The sequence below is a fragment of the Cephus cinctus genome, unplaced genomic scaffold (assembly GCF_000341935.2).
Source record: "Cephus cinctus unplaced genomic scaffold, Ccin1 Ccin1_scaffold0230, whole genome shotgun sequence".
In the NCBI taxonomy this organism is placed as follows: domain Eukaryota; kingdom Metazoa; phylum Arthropoda; class Insecta; order Hymenoptera; family Cephidae; genus Cephus; species Cephus cinctus.
In genome coordinates, this window is record NW_014332946.1 from 596,308 (window position 1) to 611,162 (window position 14,855).

At 35.6% G+C, this 14,855-nt stretch overlaps 2 protein-coding genes across 2 annotated transcripts; one reads left to right on the forward strand and one right to left on the reverse strand.

Moving 5' to 3' along the window:
• Positions 1 to 3,405: 3,405 nt before the first annotated feature.
• Positions 3,406 to 14,803, reverse strand: LOC107265628 (chitobiosyldiphosphodolichol beta-mannosyltransferase). Its single transcript, XM_015735282.2, has 14 exons — positions 14,420 to 14,803; positions 13,896 to 14,235; positions 13,575 to 13,825; positions 13,326 to 13,499; positions 13,151 to 13,265; positions 12,888 to 13,077; positions 7,254 to 7,287; positions 5,468 to 5,591; positions 5,350 to 5,400; positions 5,146 to 5,220; positions 4,917 to 5,071; positions 4,729 to 4,835; positions 4,172 to 4,400; positions 3,406 to 4,068 (listed from the first exon to the last, which is right to left on the reverse strand). The coding sequence occupies exons 1-14, from the start codon at positions 14,697 to 14,699 to the stop codon at positions 3,902 to 3,904; spliced, it is 2,292 nt and encodes a 763-aa protein (XP_015590768.2). The 5' UTR covers positions 14,700 to 14,803; the 3' UTR covers positions 3,406 to 3,901.
• On the forward strand, positions 11,283 to 12,122 carry LOC107265634 (NHP2-like protein 1 homolog). Its single transcript, XM_015735291.2, has 2 exons — positions 11,283 to 11,439; positions 11,599 to 12,122. The coding sequence occupies exons 1-2, from the start codon at positions 11,437 to 11,439 to the stop codon at positions 11,977 to 11,979; spliced, it is 384 nt and encodes a 127-aa protein (XP_015590777.1). The 5' UTR covers positions 11,283 to 11,436; the 3' UTR covers positions 11,980 to 12,122.
• Positions 14,804 to 14,855: the final 52 nt, after the last annotated feature.

A 14,855-nucleotide genomic window follows, 5' to 3' on the forward strand; every position in this document is an offset into this window, starting at 1 on the left:
ATTTATCTACTCGTTACAGATCCCTTCTCTGTGATTTGATAACGAGGAACAAACTAAAGCGAAATTACTTTTCGAGTGGTAAACCCACAAGTCAAGTAAATCCACAGCTGTACAATCCTGGGGATATAAAGAGCCAAAATCACAGAGAGAGGATGTGCTAGAATTTACCAAGTCTAGTTCGACCCTCAACCTTCCTGAATCGAACACACGTACCAAGCCCACCCTGAAAATTGACTTAAATTTACACGTAATATTCCTAACCTCAAATCTCAATTTAGTTCTAAAACTGAAATATATATTTCTATGTCTATATCTATATATACATTTTCATAACATTTTACGCGTATATAAAATCCAAGTACACCCCTGCATAGAAATGTCAAAGCATTATAACGAATCGATGTCACGTCTTACAGATGGTCGTTATATAAAAAAATCACCCGTTACGTAATAATTCAAAAAGAAAATGAAAACAATTAAAATAAATCCGTCGCCCGTATCACGAATCACGTCTCTCGGAAGATCGGCTATCAGTGGTCCAACATGATTCCCCAGGTTCGGGTCCATTCGGCCGCAGATTAAATGCCAGATTAAATAATTAACCGGATTCACAAGACCTTTGATGTAAAAGGAAAACGTGATAGCGCTAAAGCATAACACGTGAGAATCGATCTTGACGAGAGAGAGAAAAAAGAGCAGCCAACGACGCAAGTAGTCGCACGAGTAGTCACGCTTAAACCACCCCCTAAAACATTGACGCACTTATTATAAAATCTTTTCAACCCCTATTTAATGCTGTCAATCAAAAGACAAAAAATTCATATAAAACGTACAATTAAAATATAAACCCTATACTGTGAACGTATATGAAGTTTTTTGAAATAATTTTTACACCCCTATCGGTAAGGGATGAAACGTATTTAGGTTAATCAAAAATAACTATCACGACGACCGCTTCATATTATTATCATCAAATCCACCCCTTGACCCTTGAACATACACATAAGTAGCATAATAAATAACAGGCTCTTAACAACAAGTCGCTCAATATTTATTTCTAGAATATTTATCAAAAAATCATCCCCTTAGAAATTCTTAGCCTCATAAAGAAACGTGTTGAAAAATGTTATCTGGTTGGAATATTTTATTATTCACCGACTCTCTTATTCCATAACAACCCTTGCTACCCCGAGGCTACTCCCGTCTAAAGCGTAACCGATATCTTTCATCGATAACGCAGCACGTGTCGCTTTTGGTACACGTGGAAGTTGGTCCAGAGAGCCAGGTCGCTGCGAGGACGAAGATCAAAATTGATAAATAAAAAAATATTAAAAAAAAAAGTCTCCGATGAGAGCTCGGCCAGTTTTTTTTTATCGTAAGGGCGGTTGCGCGAAAAGAGCCCTCAGCTTCATTATGCCAGAACTCGAGCCTCGGAAATCTCGGTAAATTCATAAATTCTCCCACTTTCTAACGTAGCCCCGAGAGAGGGGATGACGTCGAGGTATCAAAGTGGTAATAAGAGACAAAAGATCTATCGCCACGTGCCACCCTTGAGAACACATTTGTTCTCAATTGAAACAATAAAACAATTATTCCACCCCCTTAGTTATCAAGGGTAAGATTGATTTTTGCGCTCTCACTTCTGCTCTTTCAATTTCATTTACATACCACCACTGAGGGCTTTTAATTATTTAATTGATTATTGAGAGAGGGTGAAAATAGTTCCTGTGGGACTTCAAAGTACCCCCCCACCCCACCCCTTCGCCCCTAATTATCGTATACAGATAATAGGGGTAGTCGTACTGGTAGAGCACATGGTACAATTTACAGAGAGATGTGTAATACTCTGATGTAAATTTTATATTTGATTGAATAATAATTATGTTATTAAAAAAGTTAAGGGTTTACGTTTTAATCATATAACAATGATCATCATCGGTCACGAGGCACCTCGTACCGAGTCTCTCCTAGATATCGAGTCCTCCAAGTGGCCAGGATTGGTCCACGTGATAGGGAGGCTGCGATAGATCTGCTCGTGCCGTTTACGAAACCTGCTTTTTCACGAGGGTGCTAGTTTCACGTGGACACTGGATTACTTTTAAACTTCCAATCGGCCGTGGGATTTTAAGCGTACACACGGAATTCACCCTAGGGACTGCAAAGGGATGTTAGTGGGATGAAACGGAAATGAATAATTTCCTAGATAAGTCGTCACGCGGCAGAACTTATTACATCTCCAGACTGCACGTGTTTCGCTGTATCGTTGGTTTGGGAGAAAATAAAAATTGTGTAAAAAAAAAATAAAAGTTTTATTATACATTGTTTAGTCTATGGATATTCAATTGATTAAGGGTTCTTTTTCTTGCTACGGAAATAGGCTGGGAAATACCTTGCGGTGTATAAGAAAATTTGTATAGAATGTTTATTCGTAATTCAAAAGTTACCAGTATTTCGGAAAGGTCTTTTTAATCGAAAAGAAAAAGAAATTTGGAAAGCATCAAACGACAGATTTAATTGAGCATCTTGATTGGTAAACAAGATTGCTTAGAAAATTAAACCGGATGTTTTGTCGGTTTATGACAAACTTAATCCGGCAAACACAAAGTAAAATTTATCGGCAACACGATATCGGCAATGTTAAAATATCTTGGTGTAATTGAAAAAAAAAGATCTATAAGATAAACGAAAAATCTACGATAAACGCGTTTGTCGAAAGACGCATTCCTTTTTGTCCACTTGTTTACAGTATTTTTAGACAACAAGCAGCCCTCGCATGGTCCTTGTACGATGTTCTTTAATTAACTTGAGAATCTTCACCCCGGGCGTCGCGACGGCCTACAGCATTGAACGAATGAGATTGCGCCGATTGCCGAACGATTCCACTGTGCCAATTATTCTATCATTAGTTGGCATTAGCTGTGTCTCATTCTGAAAAAAGAAAAAAAAAACAGATGTCCTGATGCCAGTAAACAAGAAATATTTAGTCGCACGTATTCGAGCAAGGAGCCAGTAATAGAGCCGATAAAAGATAGAAAGACAAATAAAAATAAAATCATGTCTCGTCTCTAGAACGTAAAGGAAAAACGTTTATATAGATAAAACAATGTATTGTTTTCTTTGTTCCAATGAAAGATTAGCCTTAACAACCCCTACAATAGACTCAGAATATATTTATAAAAAAGACTCTCTTTATCCTTTTAATGATATCCACCCAACGTCCATCTCCATTTTTCAGGTATTCTCAAACGAGCGACTACGTACAATCATTAAGGTAAGAACCCCTTATTACTAATGGGTGATGGAAAGGGACTGAATGATCGTTTTGTTGGAAGATAAAAAAATATATCAGACTCAAGTAAGTGAATTAGGGATAACTGAGAGACGCAAGGAAAATGAATAAAATAATTTCCACGTATGTGCAAGGTATATTAAGAAAGATCCAAAGGTAAGGGAGACTGATTCGCACAGGATACAGAGGGTTGATTTCTTTTAGCAATCTTTTTTCTTTTACCCGTCATGTACAGTTCAATGAAATTTGTCTCGCCTAGCTCGTGAGAGGAAGTCTCCAATTACTAATTATCCAAGGCTCTTCACCCCGAGGTAAAGAACCCCATGGATATAAGCGTGGGACGCAATTTCGATACTAGCTCCACCCTTAGGGTAGCGTTCACATAAAACAGCAACAGGATAGTCAGTATTCTATTATCTAAAAAAAGCCCCATAAACTTGCAGGTTCCAATCAGCACCCTTAAAATAACTATGACATACGACAGATGAATAAAAAAATAGAATTAAGATTAAAAAATGAACAATTAAAAGGTATCCTATTCATTTACTTCATTCTCTTCTTTCATTATCTTCACAGAGATATCAATTCTCATATGGCAACATGTGTTACACCTTAGGAAGTGGTCCCAAAAAATTGGGCCTGATTCAAGGACGTCTCATTGAACATGTAACACTGTACAAATGCCGAATACTGGAGGGCAGTGTATGTCGTTGGATAATTGTAAATCAGACTTTTTAATTCTTCAGCAGACGTTGAAAAGTTGTGGTTGTTCTTGCGTGCTGAAAAAAATGCCATTAATTAAATTGATTGTTAAAAAAATTTTATCCTCGCTCTTATCCTCATCTCATCTACACTGCAGAAAATAATCTTTTATTTGCTCACCTTCGTTCACGAAGAAATCTGCAAAATACTGACTGACTCTTGTGGCCTTTCGACCGTGCGGTATGTTCTTGGTATTCTTCCACTCATAGATATTTTTTTCCGGATGAAACTGTACACCGTAGAATGGATAGACTTTGTGTTCCAGAGTCGAAATAAATTCCAAACCGTTCCGATCATGATTCAGCGACATCACACGAAATTCCTTAGTTAGATTGACCTTCTTTAAATCCTGAAAGAAACATTAAAAATAAAGCATACGTAGTACACGTGTACGATAGCTGTCTGATTTGACAGCTGTCATGATATTCGTCACTCAGTCGGTAATCGAGAAAGAATTAAAGTCGTTCATGATTTTTCGAATTTTGTATATCCTCCGTGAGTGCGAGAGAGAGGGTCTCATACGGATATACGTGCGTAAGAGAAGGACAGACATACCGGTCACTCGAATTCTAGGTTAATACTCCGTTTCTCGAATTGAGTCTACCGCATCTTTTAATCTAATTATTATTTAAACTAATACTCTGTCAATTTAATATTTTTTCATAAAAAATACCAACTTGCTCTGTCACGCAGTAGCGGTGATAATTCGCTGTGACTTCTTCGTTCCAAAGAATGTCAACGATGTCATTCGGTACCTCGTGGAACATTCTGCTGTCTTTAAAATCTGTAGAAAAAATGTGTCCAGGTTTTTTGGTACTTCGTTTTGATACTCAATTTTTAAGGGATGAATATTTATTTTTTTTACCAGATTTAAATTTCAGCGGCAACGGCTGGTCGTTACTGGAACACGTGCTTCTGTGTTCAACACGATTTGCGGCGAGATACGTTAACAATTCAAATCCTAGACAAATACCCCAGAGAGGAAAGTAATCACCATTGTCATTGGCTCGTTTGGCAATTCTGTCAATCGATTAACTATTATTTATTGTACTAATACTGTGTAGTTAATTCAGATAAACATATACGGAATATACCTGTATATCGTTTCACCGGCATCTGCATAACCGTTGCTTTGATTAAAGTAAGTCGAACCACCAGGAAATAAGACTCTGTAAGAAAAAAAATTTGATTTAAATTGAAAAAAAAATTCAATAAACATTCATACATTTTTTGGTCTATGATAAATGATTTACTGCATACATAACAATTAACAATTTTGCCGGTATAGATTAATTTACCCATTTACTTTCCGCAGAATGTCTTCGTAGTAGGTTTCGTTTTGACCGATCCTAAAATATAGGAGATGTTTCTAGGTTATGTTTTTTCCCGGAAAAATTTATAGTTTGTTTATTTTACCATATTGGTACCACGCGTGCGCCTGCTCCTTCGACGAACTTCACGTAGGATGCTGCGATATAACTGGTGTACGAATCTGGATACTTCTGGTTCAGGTGGTAGCTGATTTCCTGAGTAAGGACGCCTTAAGGTTTAATGAAAATATTACATAAGTTTTATTGATCGCTGACCGAGAGATTATTCCTGGTGGAATATTACCACATTGATATTGCACTGATAACGATAAATAATCCTATTCGTTAATAGACTACGAAATTGGTGATATTAAATAATTCGATAATAGAATCAGCAACACAATCGCCGCTTTTTTCACGATAAATACTAAGATAATAAATCGCGATAAATCAATTCTTTATTAAAATATCTGATAAATATCGATATCGTACATAAATCACAATATGTCATTATAACTAGGATGTTTTTAATATTTACTTAGTCGATTAGACGATTTCATCCCATCGAAATTTCACATACTTAATATCACAGTGTTTAGGACAATTGATAAACAATAGGTTGCATAGGTTTGTAAGAACAAACCCTCGAGTGATGGCATTTTTTGCCATATGAAATTTGCATCTATCGATAGGAGCTGTCAGATCTTGCAACACCGTTGAAAAAGTAAAAATATATATTAAAAGAGTCCGGACCTCTCGTTACCATGCGAGTCAAATGTAACTGAAAATCGTAAATAATAGAATTTTGACATAAAATGTTTTTCGAACGCGAACTTTACATCGCAAGGTTAACAATGATTTTGATATTATTTTTGCAATAATTAAATGAAAACTGAGAAATTAATCCGAGTCGAAATTTTTCAATTTTTCAAAACCACATTGAAATGTAAAGATACGTCAAGAAAAGATCTGGAGTCCCTTTAAATACCAATTATGCATGTACTAAAGGAATACTAGAGGTATGACTTAAGAAAAATTAAAGAATCGATTTATCGATGCAGTCACAGTCTAACGAAATAGATAACAAGGCTGCAAAGTAGAACCTTGCAAAATGCTTCCTCATTATTTTACTTGGTTTTTTTCTATCACAATGATGCAAAGTAGAATCTTACACTTTGCTTCTTGATTCTTTTACTTCGTTCACAAAGCCTTCACTATGAAGAAGTTCTTTGATTTATTTTGGCTATTTATATACATACATACAGTTAAAAATGAGGTAAAAAAAAAACAAAACAATAACGATAATTTTTTGAAAATTTCAAAACCACGTAAAATATGAACCGTTTTAGCGATCTTGTCGAAATTCAATACCAAACAACATTGAACGTATCTTCAATTATGAAGAACTATTTAGCTAAATCGTCGAACCTTTACGAAAGTTAGAGTGACAACGCCCTTTTTTCACAAAATTTTAAATTACATAAAATCTGAATAGCTGCATATATTTCATTAAAAATCGCAACATTTAAAGAGGGATATCTACTTTACTTGCGTGCCAAATTTCAGTCCGATCGTTCTAACGGTTACAGAGTAAGAGGCAATTGAATTTTCGAAGCCCTGCACACACACACACACACACACACACGCACACGCACGGACACGCGCGCGCAGACACACGGACACACGGACATTTTTTCTAAACTACTTTTCTTGACGTTTTAGACCATGTTAAGTATTCTAACATGAAAATCTCGAAAAAAAAAAATTTTGCATGAAAACATAGCTTCCTCTATGAGGAAGCAAAAAGGGGGTAAAGGGAGTAAAATAAAAAAAATTGGACGACATTAATATCGTACAGTTAAAATCAGCAATTAATCTTGAATGAAACTCACCTATGATTGGTCGGTCGTTAAGATTTGCATTCACCTCGACTAGAAACAAAGAGTTGCTTTGATCAACTATGTAAAAGAGAAATATAATCGAAAGGGCAATAACGAAGAAGGATGATGATGCCCTAGCGATTCTCGACGCCATTACGTTCGACGCCCTCTAAAGTAAACTATTTGTACAAGACTGCAGTAATACGGTTCTTCTTATATCTAGACTGTTCTTCTACTGTATCGAATTAATTAGGAGATCTTCGCCTAGTGACTGACTGCTAGAAACTGGACAGATAGATCGTTTCTTGTTAATAATATCAGTTATCAATGGGTTATCGTCCGGTACATTCGATTAGATTTCACACAGAGTGGAAATTCATGCAACATATCATTTCTGAAGGAAAAACGTATTTTTTTTACTGTTTTTAGGGCAGAGACCTCTCTTTAAAGTAATGTGCGATAAGAGTATAAGTGAAAATGAAACGAAAAGAGTATGACAGTAAAACTGATGCAATTTCGAAGCAACGATCCGTTATTTTCCTTTGTTGTACAGTGCCATCTATACCTTTTGGATGAAAGCTAGTAAAAGACACGAGATATAGAGGTCGGTACAATCTTTAGGAAATTGTTGTTATCGACTCTTGATAAAATCAATCCCTGCTTTTCTTAGGCTTTATCCAATTTTGCAGTGTGTTTCAATTGCACTAGACTTACCTACGGTGTACTCAGACCCTAATGACTGAAAACGCAATGGAATCTTTAAGAACGCTGATTCTGTAGTTACAAAGTTGATCGTGTTATGGCCGGTTTCTTCACCTCCAGATAAGTTGCCGATAACTTTATACGAAAGATATCTAGCAGAATCGGTTCTCTTCAACTCCGTATAGTTCTTATCCGACAGACAAAGTTATACACCACCCACAGTAGCAGATATCTAGCAGATATTGAATTCAGCGCCACCAAGTATTGTTATAGTAAACTACAGCCCTCCCTCCCCTCACGCCCTGCTACGAAACCATTCGCGCGTTTTCTATTCTTTTATTCTTGTGAAAATACAAACACAATAATGGATTTGTTTATAAACATCCATATTTTTAATTCTGATGATGACTATGAAGATTATGAATTTCTAGAAAGAAGACAGTATACAATTCAAAGTAAACCCAATAATTTTCAAATGTGGGATGAAATCGAATTTTTTCAACGATACCGTTTGAAAAAAACTACAGTGCTTGAATTATTGCATAGGATTCAAGAGCAATTGTTAATACAGTGAAACAAGTATGTACTCCATTCAAATACTAAGGTTAATTTATAATCTAATATTATTGTACAACAAATAGTTGATGGAATATTTTCTGTTCTAGATCAGGATCTTTGACACCAATGAATCCGTTGCTATTAACATTGAGATTTTAAGCTACGAGAAATTTTTCTCGTGCTTTTGGTGATTTTAGTGGAGTGAGCATTAATACAGCGAACCGGGTTGTTGCTAAAGTATCCATGGCCATCACTTCATTATCAAAATCAATGATCAAAATGCCTCAATCTAATGAGGAAAATTTTTTCTTCGCCAGCTGTCAAAGTCGCTTGGCATTGACCGCCGCCAGTTTTCGTTTGTTCGCTTTTGAGGAACGAGCATTTTTTGCGGATACCTTTTTTAATTGTATCATATTTGGAACAAATTGTTTTCGTAAAGCGTGAAAAATTTCCTGAACACGCATTGAATTGCTCGCTTATTTTCTCCCACGCTTTCTTTTTCTCCCGCCAATTTGTTGCATCGGTTCGTTTATTTTCAATAATATTTTTATATTTTTCTTGCTCCCTAAGCCGAAAGTACCGTCTTCCCGGCCGCATTTGAGTCCGGGAAGAGCCACTTTTGTGGCCTGCTTGCCTGCATATAAACAAATGTAAACAAGTGAATGTTCAATCATAAACTCTAACTGTTCATAACCGTAAATTTGTAATGTCAGTTGAATAATAAAAACGGGAAGACGGTACTTTTGGCTTAGGGAGCAAGAAAAATAGTATAAGACACATAGCCAAGAAGTTAAATGCCCTGGCGTATGTGATATAAAAGCCTCGGCTTCGCCTCGGTCTTCATATCACATACGCCAGGAAATCCAACTTTCTAGCCTAGGGTCACAATATACTATTAATGCAATATCAATCAATAAATCGATTTTACTTTTCGTAAAATTAACTCTTCTCTTTTCCTTCTCCATTATTATTTACTTACGTATAGCAATTCCTTATATCCTAACCCCTAGTACCCGTATTTAAATTAAACAAAATACTCGCGGTTCGTTTCACACCAAATAATTCCTAGTAATATTCTAGTTCCTTTTATACATTCTGTGTTAAAAATTAGTCCCATCGAGGATAGCTATCTGTGAGATGCGATACAGTGAAGAAAACGGACCTTTTAGATATCTAACGGATATCTTTATCCGGAGGATAGCTATCGGGATGTGTGAATAAACCGGCCATTAGTGTCTCGTATAACACTATGCGTTATTCAATCTTATGAGAGTAGGGAAAAAGAAAAATAAATAAAAGTCAAAACATTTTTTGATAGAAACTGCACCATATAAATACAATTTTAAACAAGCTGCAAGTTGAAACTTGCAATTTGCATCCTTCGAATCGTAGGTAGTGTGCGAAGTCCCTATATGAGGAAGCATTAAAATTTTTTTTTAAATCTTTGCCTTCCTCATGGATGAATCTTCATCTACTACCAATGATTCAGAGGAAGCAAATTGCAAAATTAAAATTCTTGGCTTCCTCATATAGGGACTTCGTACACTACTTACGATTCGGAGGAAGCAAATTGTAAGTTTCAATTTGCAGCTTGTTTAACGTGAGTCCCCATGCCTCTCACAACTTGGGGTGATTCGTACTGTAGAGAACGCATGTAAGGATAAATCACGTGCATCATCTCTTCGGGCCTAATATTTTTGAATCGGCTGAAATTCAAAAACTTGAATATATGTATAATCAGATACGTTTTGCCGATCTCAGCCAAATTTAAAACATATAACGGCTAAATGATACTATGTACTTTTGGAAAATTGGAGCTCAATCGGTCAAAGTTGACGGGAGTTATATTGATAAATTTAATTTTTCGAAAAATTCAAAATATCATAAAATCAAAACTTCTCGATGGATTCGGCCCAAATGCAATACCAACCAACCTTGGATACAAATCTCTTTCTCAAGAACTATTTAGACGTTTATCACAAAATTTGCGATCGCTAGAATGATAACGTCCTTTTTTTGGGAATTTGAAAACGACATAAAATCCGAGCCGCAGCTTGAATCATGACGAAAATTATAGCCAATAAAGGGATTATAGAGCTGCACATGGCTGCAAAATTGGGGAGCTGTAGCTAAAACCGTTTTCGAGTTATACACGTTTGAATTTTGGGAGGCCATTACACACACACACACGCGCGCGCGCGCGCGCGCGGACATTTTCTCCAAACGTGTTTTTTCGACGTTTTGGCACATTCTGAACATGTTGACATGAAAATCTCGACAGGGAATAGTTCCTCTATGAGGAAGCAAAAATAAATAAAATTCACTTACATTCATTGTCAACTGTCATACAATATTCTTCTGTTTTTCGTGCAATCGTAGAACTTTGCATGTCGAATCTACAGTATATAATTTATGAAATAAGAAACAATATAATATAAAAAAAAATAAGTTTTACTATTAGTTTAGTTTATTAATTTTACTTTAGTTTTTCTATTCGACTCTTTTATCGCTGAAACACCCGTACTTATATCTTATTGCGATTTAAATAAACAACTGCTTGAATGTTCGTGCAAGAATGTCATTCCATAAATAAGCAAGAATGCATGCAAGGAATACACTGATAAGAAAACAATGTGTCGATAAGGTAGAGAACATTAATGAACATGTTGGAAAATAATAAGAGAACGTGGGTCTCGGTTTCCATGATTTATGGTGAGTGCTTTTGTACTGTAATTCAAGATGGCACTGCCTCCAATCGCATTTGTAGCCTCATCTTTCTGCATGAAACATTTACTCATATCATTAGAGTGTATTAGAACCACGAAAGTTAATTGCGTGCGTTGAGTGTTCTGTGTTTTTATCCTAGCGTAAGCCACGCTCAAGGCACGTTTCGTGTGAATAGCCACAGCGTTAGTAATAACTTCACGAAACAAAAATGGTACGATAATCTATAAATTATTATAACTAGAAGAATAATGAACATGTGGAATAAACTAGTGACGAGGTTATGTTCACACGCTGCCGCGACGCACGCGGCATTTTCAATGATACTTTACAATTCTGTAAAATATTTATCTTTCTTGCTATCTATTTACAGACGGACGAAGTCAATCCAAAGGCTTATCCCTTAGCAGACGCCACGTTGACTGCAAAAATTTTAAACTTGGTTCAACAAGCTATGAATTACAAGCAACTACGCAAGGGAGCTAATGAATCTACCAAGACTCTCAACAGAGGCTTGTCAGAGTTTATTGTGATGGCTGCAGATTCTGTGCCATTAGAAATTTTATTGCATATTCCATTGCTTTGCGAAGACAAAAATGTCACTTATGTCTTTGTACGCAGTAAACAAGCATTAGGTCGTGCTTGTGGTGTATCCAGACCTGTTGTTGCCTGCAGTATTACAGTCAACGAAGGCTCTCAACTCAAACCCCAGATTCAGGCTATACAACAAGAAATCGAACGGCTCTTTGTCTAAATATTAATGTATCTAATTTTTGTTATATTCCAAATTATGAAAAGACAGGACTGTAATTCTGTAGAATTCATATTTTTCATTGTAACATTTCAATATAAGGTAATTAAGAAACAGTATGGTTAAAAAAATTGCTATAAAATATCCATAGATAAATAACAATCATTCGTTATAATGACACATATTATGTGGATTACTGACATGCAATATTTTTGTTTGCAAAGAATTACCACTGATATGAAGATTATTGTCGTCCTCATAAGGTTTGAAACATAAATAAACAAATTGTACAAATGAAATGAATTTTCTTCAACAATATCAAAGTAATTGCATAAATTCCTGACTAAATGAATAAGACTGGTTTGTAAGTCAACAATGTCATGTGGTTATCATTTTGTTAACCTGGCCTGAACTTCCATTCCACGACTCTGACTCATTGAATGAATCCAGTGGCACATTTTTCCAATCGATTTAAAAATATGAAAAGAAAATTACAACAGAATACAAATCAAACTGGTATTAGTTCATTAAAATTCTCACACAAATATATTAGTATGAGAAATACATTTTAATCTTTATAAGTCTCGCCCAGTCATAACTGCACTGTACATATTAAAGTATTTCTGGTTTCAAGAAACAAGAAATATATTGTGCACAACGCATTTCAAAATCAGTTCCACTGAAAACTATAAAAATAACTCAAACAAGACAAAATTAAAATTAAAGAACATTTGTTACTGTGAAAAAAGTGATGTAAACCTATATTGCAAACCCAATAGAACAAAACTTCTGATATTCAAACAGAAGAAATAAATTTCATGAAGTATATGTATACACAATGGAACATCGCACAAAGCAAAAAAAAGGGATCAAGCACTGGTCACAGATTATTCACTGAAATAAGGCAACACTTTGAGCGACCAATTACCATGCCATCGCAATTCCTGAAATTTGATTAACTCATTTTTGAATCTTTCCTCTCTTTTCCGTTGTTCCGTGCTATTTGGAAAATTCTTAAACCAGCTTTTCAGTTGGTCAGCTAATTCTCTATCGCCCAAGAACACCAAGCTGTTTTCATTGTGCTTCACCAGCTCGTGGATGCTGCGAATGTTTAAGATCAAGAAATAAAAAAACTACATTCTTATTGCATACTGACCATGCACAAAGATCTTACCATTGATATTTATAGACGCAAACAGGAAGTCCACATCCGAACATGTCTACTACTTTCATGGGTAAATCAAGACCACTCGATGAGGAGTGAAGGGAAACTCCCAAATCAGCACTTGCTAAAATAGTCGAATGAAATACAAAATATAATACTAATAAACTAGAATTAAAAAACGCACCTAATAGTTTAGGATAATCTTCTGTTTCAAGCCAAGGTGTTATGATAGTTACATGTTTCCATTTTTTTAATTTAATTATGGAAATATAAAAATCTTTCAATGGACCCCGTCCAGTTATCACGCAAATCAGATCTGGTAGTTTCAATTCATTGGTATCAACAACAATCTCATAATCTGTGGAATACAGTAGAATGTTTCTGCTACAATATTCTATATTAATACTGCATCATTATTTGCAAAAAATAAAACCTTCTAAAGCATCTAGTAGCACAGAAAAATCTTCATCTTCGGTCCAGCTAGTGCTCGATACTATTAAACCAGGTCTATTGGGACGCAGTACTATTACTCCATCTGGTAAACACTCTGTAAATGCTGTGGAATTCTTTTTATCACCTTTGAAAACATCATAGGTTTTGCTTAATCTCAATAGCAATTCATGCTTCTCTTCCAACCGTATTGGATGAAATTCATCTGCTGGTCGATCATAAAGTACCTCAGCCCTAATATTATTGAAAAGTATGATTATATTATTGAATACTATACAAAATCATTAAAGCCATAATTACACACTTGATGCCCCACTCTTCTTCTAAATTCATTTTCATAGCCTTAGTAACACAGAAACTTTTACATGCCTGCCTCCCAAAGAAGGTCTCGATACACTTTGCTGCCTTAACTAGCAAATGATTCCTTCCCAAACTCAAAGCCATTATAGAATGAGCATAATTGTGCCAGTCTATAATGAACTGTGCTCTCACAGCAAAACAATAAAGCCAACAAACAAATATTGTTGGTATAGCCGGTGGATTTTGCATGATCAAATAACTCGAGTGTTGTTTAAAAAGCACAGCAGCCAATGTAACAGTTTGCCATAGTACTTTCAAAATATATGATGGCAAACGTGACAATCCTGCAAAGCATTAAAAAATCCAGTGTATTGAATTCTCTGAATTTCATTGTCAAGGACAAGAATTGTATGTACGAAAAGCTAGAAAAAAAGATGCCAACGTACAACGTGGCAAATAATACAAAGGCGAATTAAACAATATTAACATCTATGATAAAATAATTATTTATAACAATAAAGTACTCACTGTCCTGCAACTCTGGAGGAGGTTTTAGATAATGAATTTTTACGGAAGAATTCTCTCGCAACTCCTTCAAAGGCGGAGAACCCGGGTAACCTATGAGATTTACCGTGAAACCTTCTTTCACGAAAGATAAAGCATGATATTCCATTCTTGGGCTTCTACCCAAATCGCCCAATACAACGACACAGACATTTTTATCTTTACCGCGAGTAACAAGACATAGAACTCGTATTATTATTAATATAACAGTAACACTTAATAACCAACACGTCAAGCAAACCATTGTTGGAACTTTGAAATTTTCCGCAAACCGTCATTCACTCCTGTCATTGGTGAATGCCGACCAATGTCGACTGATGTCGACGGATACTGCAGACACTGGTGAACGAAATCACATACCACATATTGATTACGAACAGTTCCTTTTATACTAGGACGC

Coding starts and splice junctions, on each gene's coding strand:
- LOC107265628 (XM_015735282.2), bottom strand. CDS start 14,699: ATGGTTTGCTTGACGTGTTGGTTATTAAGTGTTACTGTTATATTAATA. Junction 4,836..4,916: donor GCCGCTGAAATTTAAATCTG/GTAAAAAAAATA, acceptor TTTTTTCTACAG/ATTTTAAAGACAGCAGAATG. Junction 4,069..4,171: donor AGATTTCTTCGTGAACGAAG/GTGAGCAAATAA, acceptor CATTTTTTTCAG/CACGCAAGAACAACCACAAC.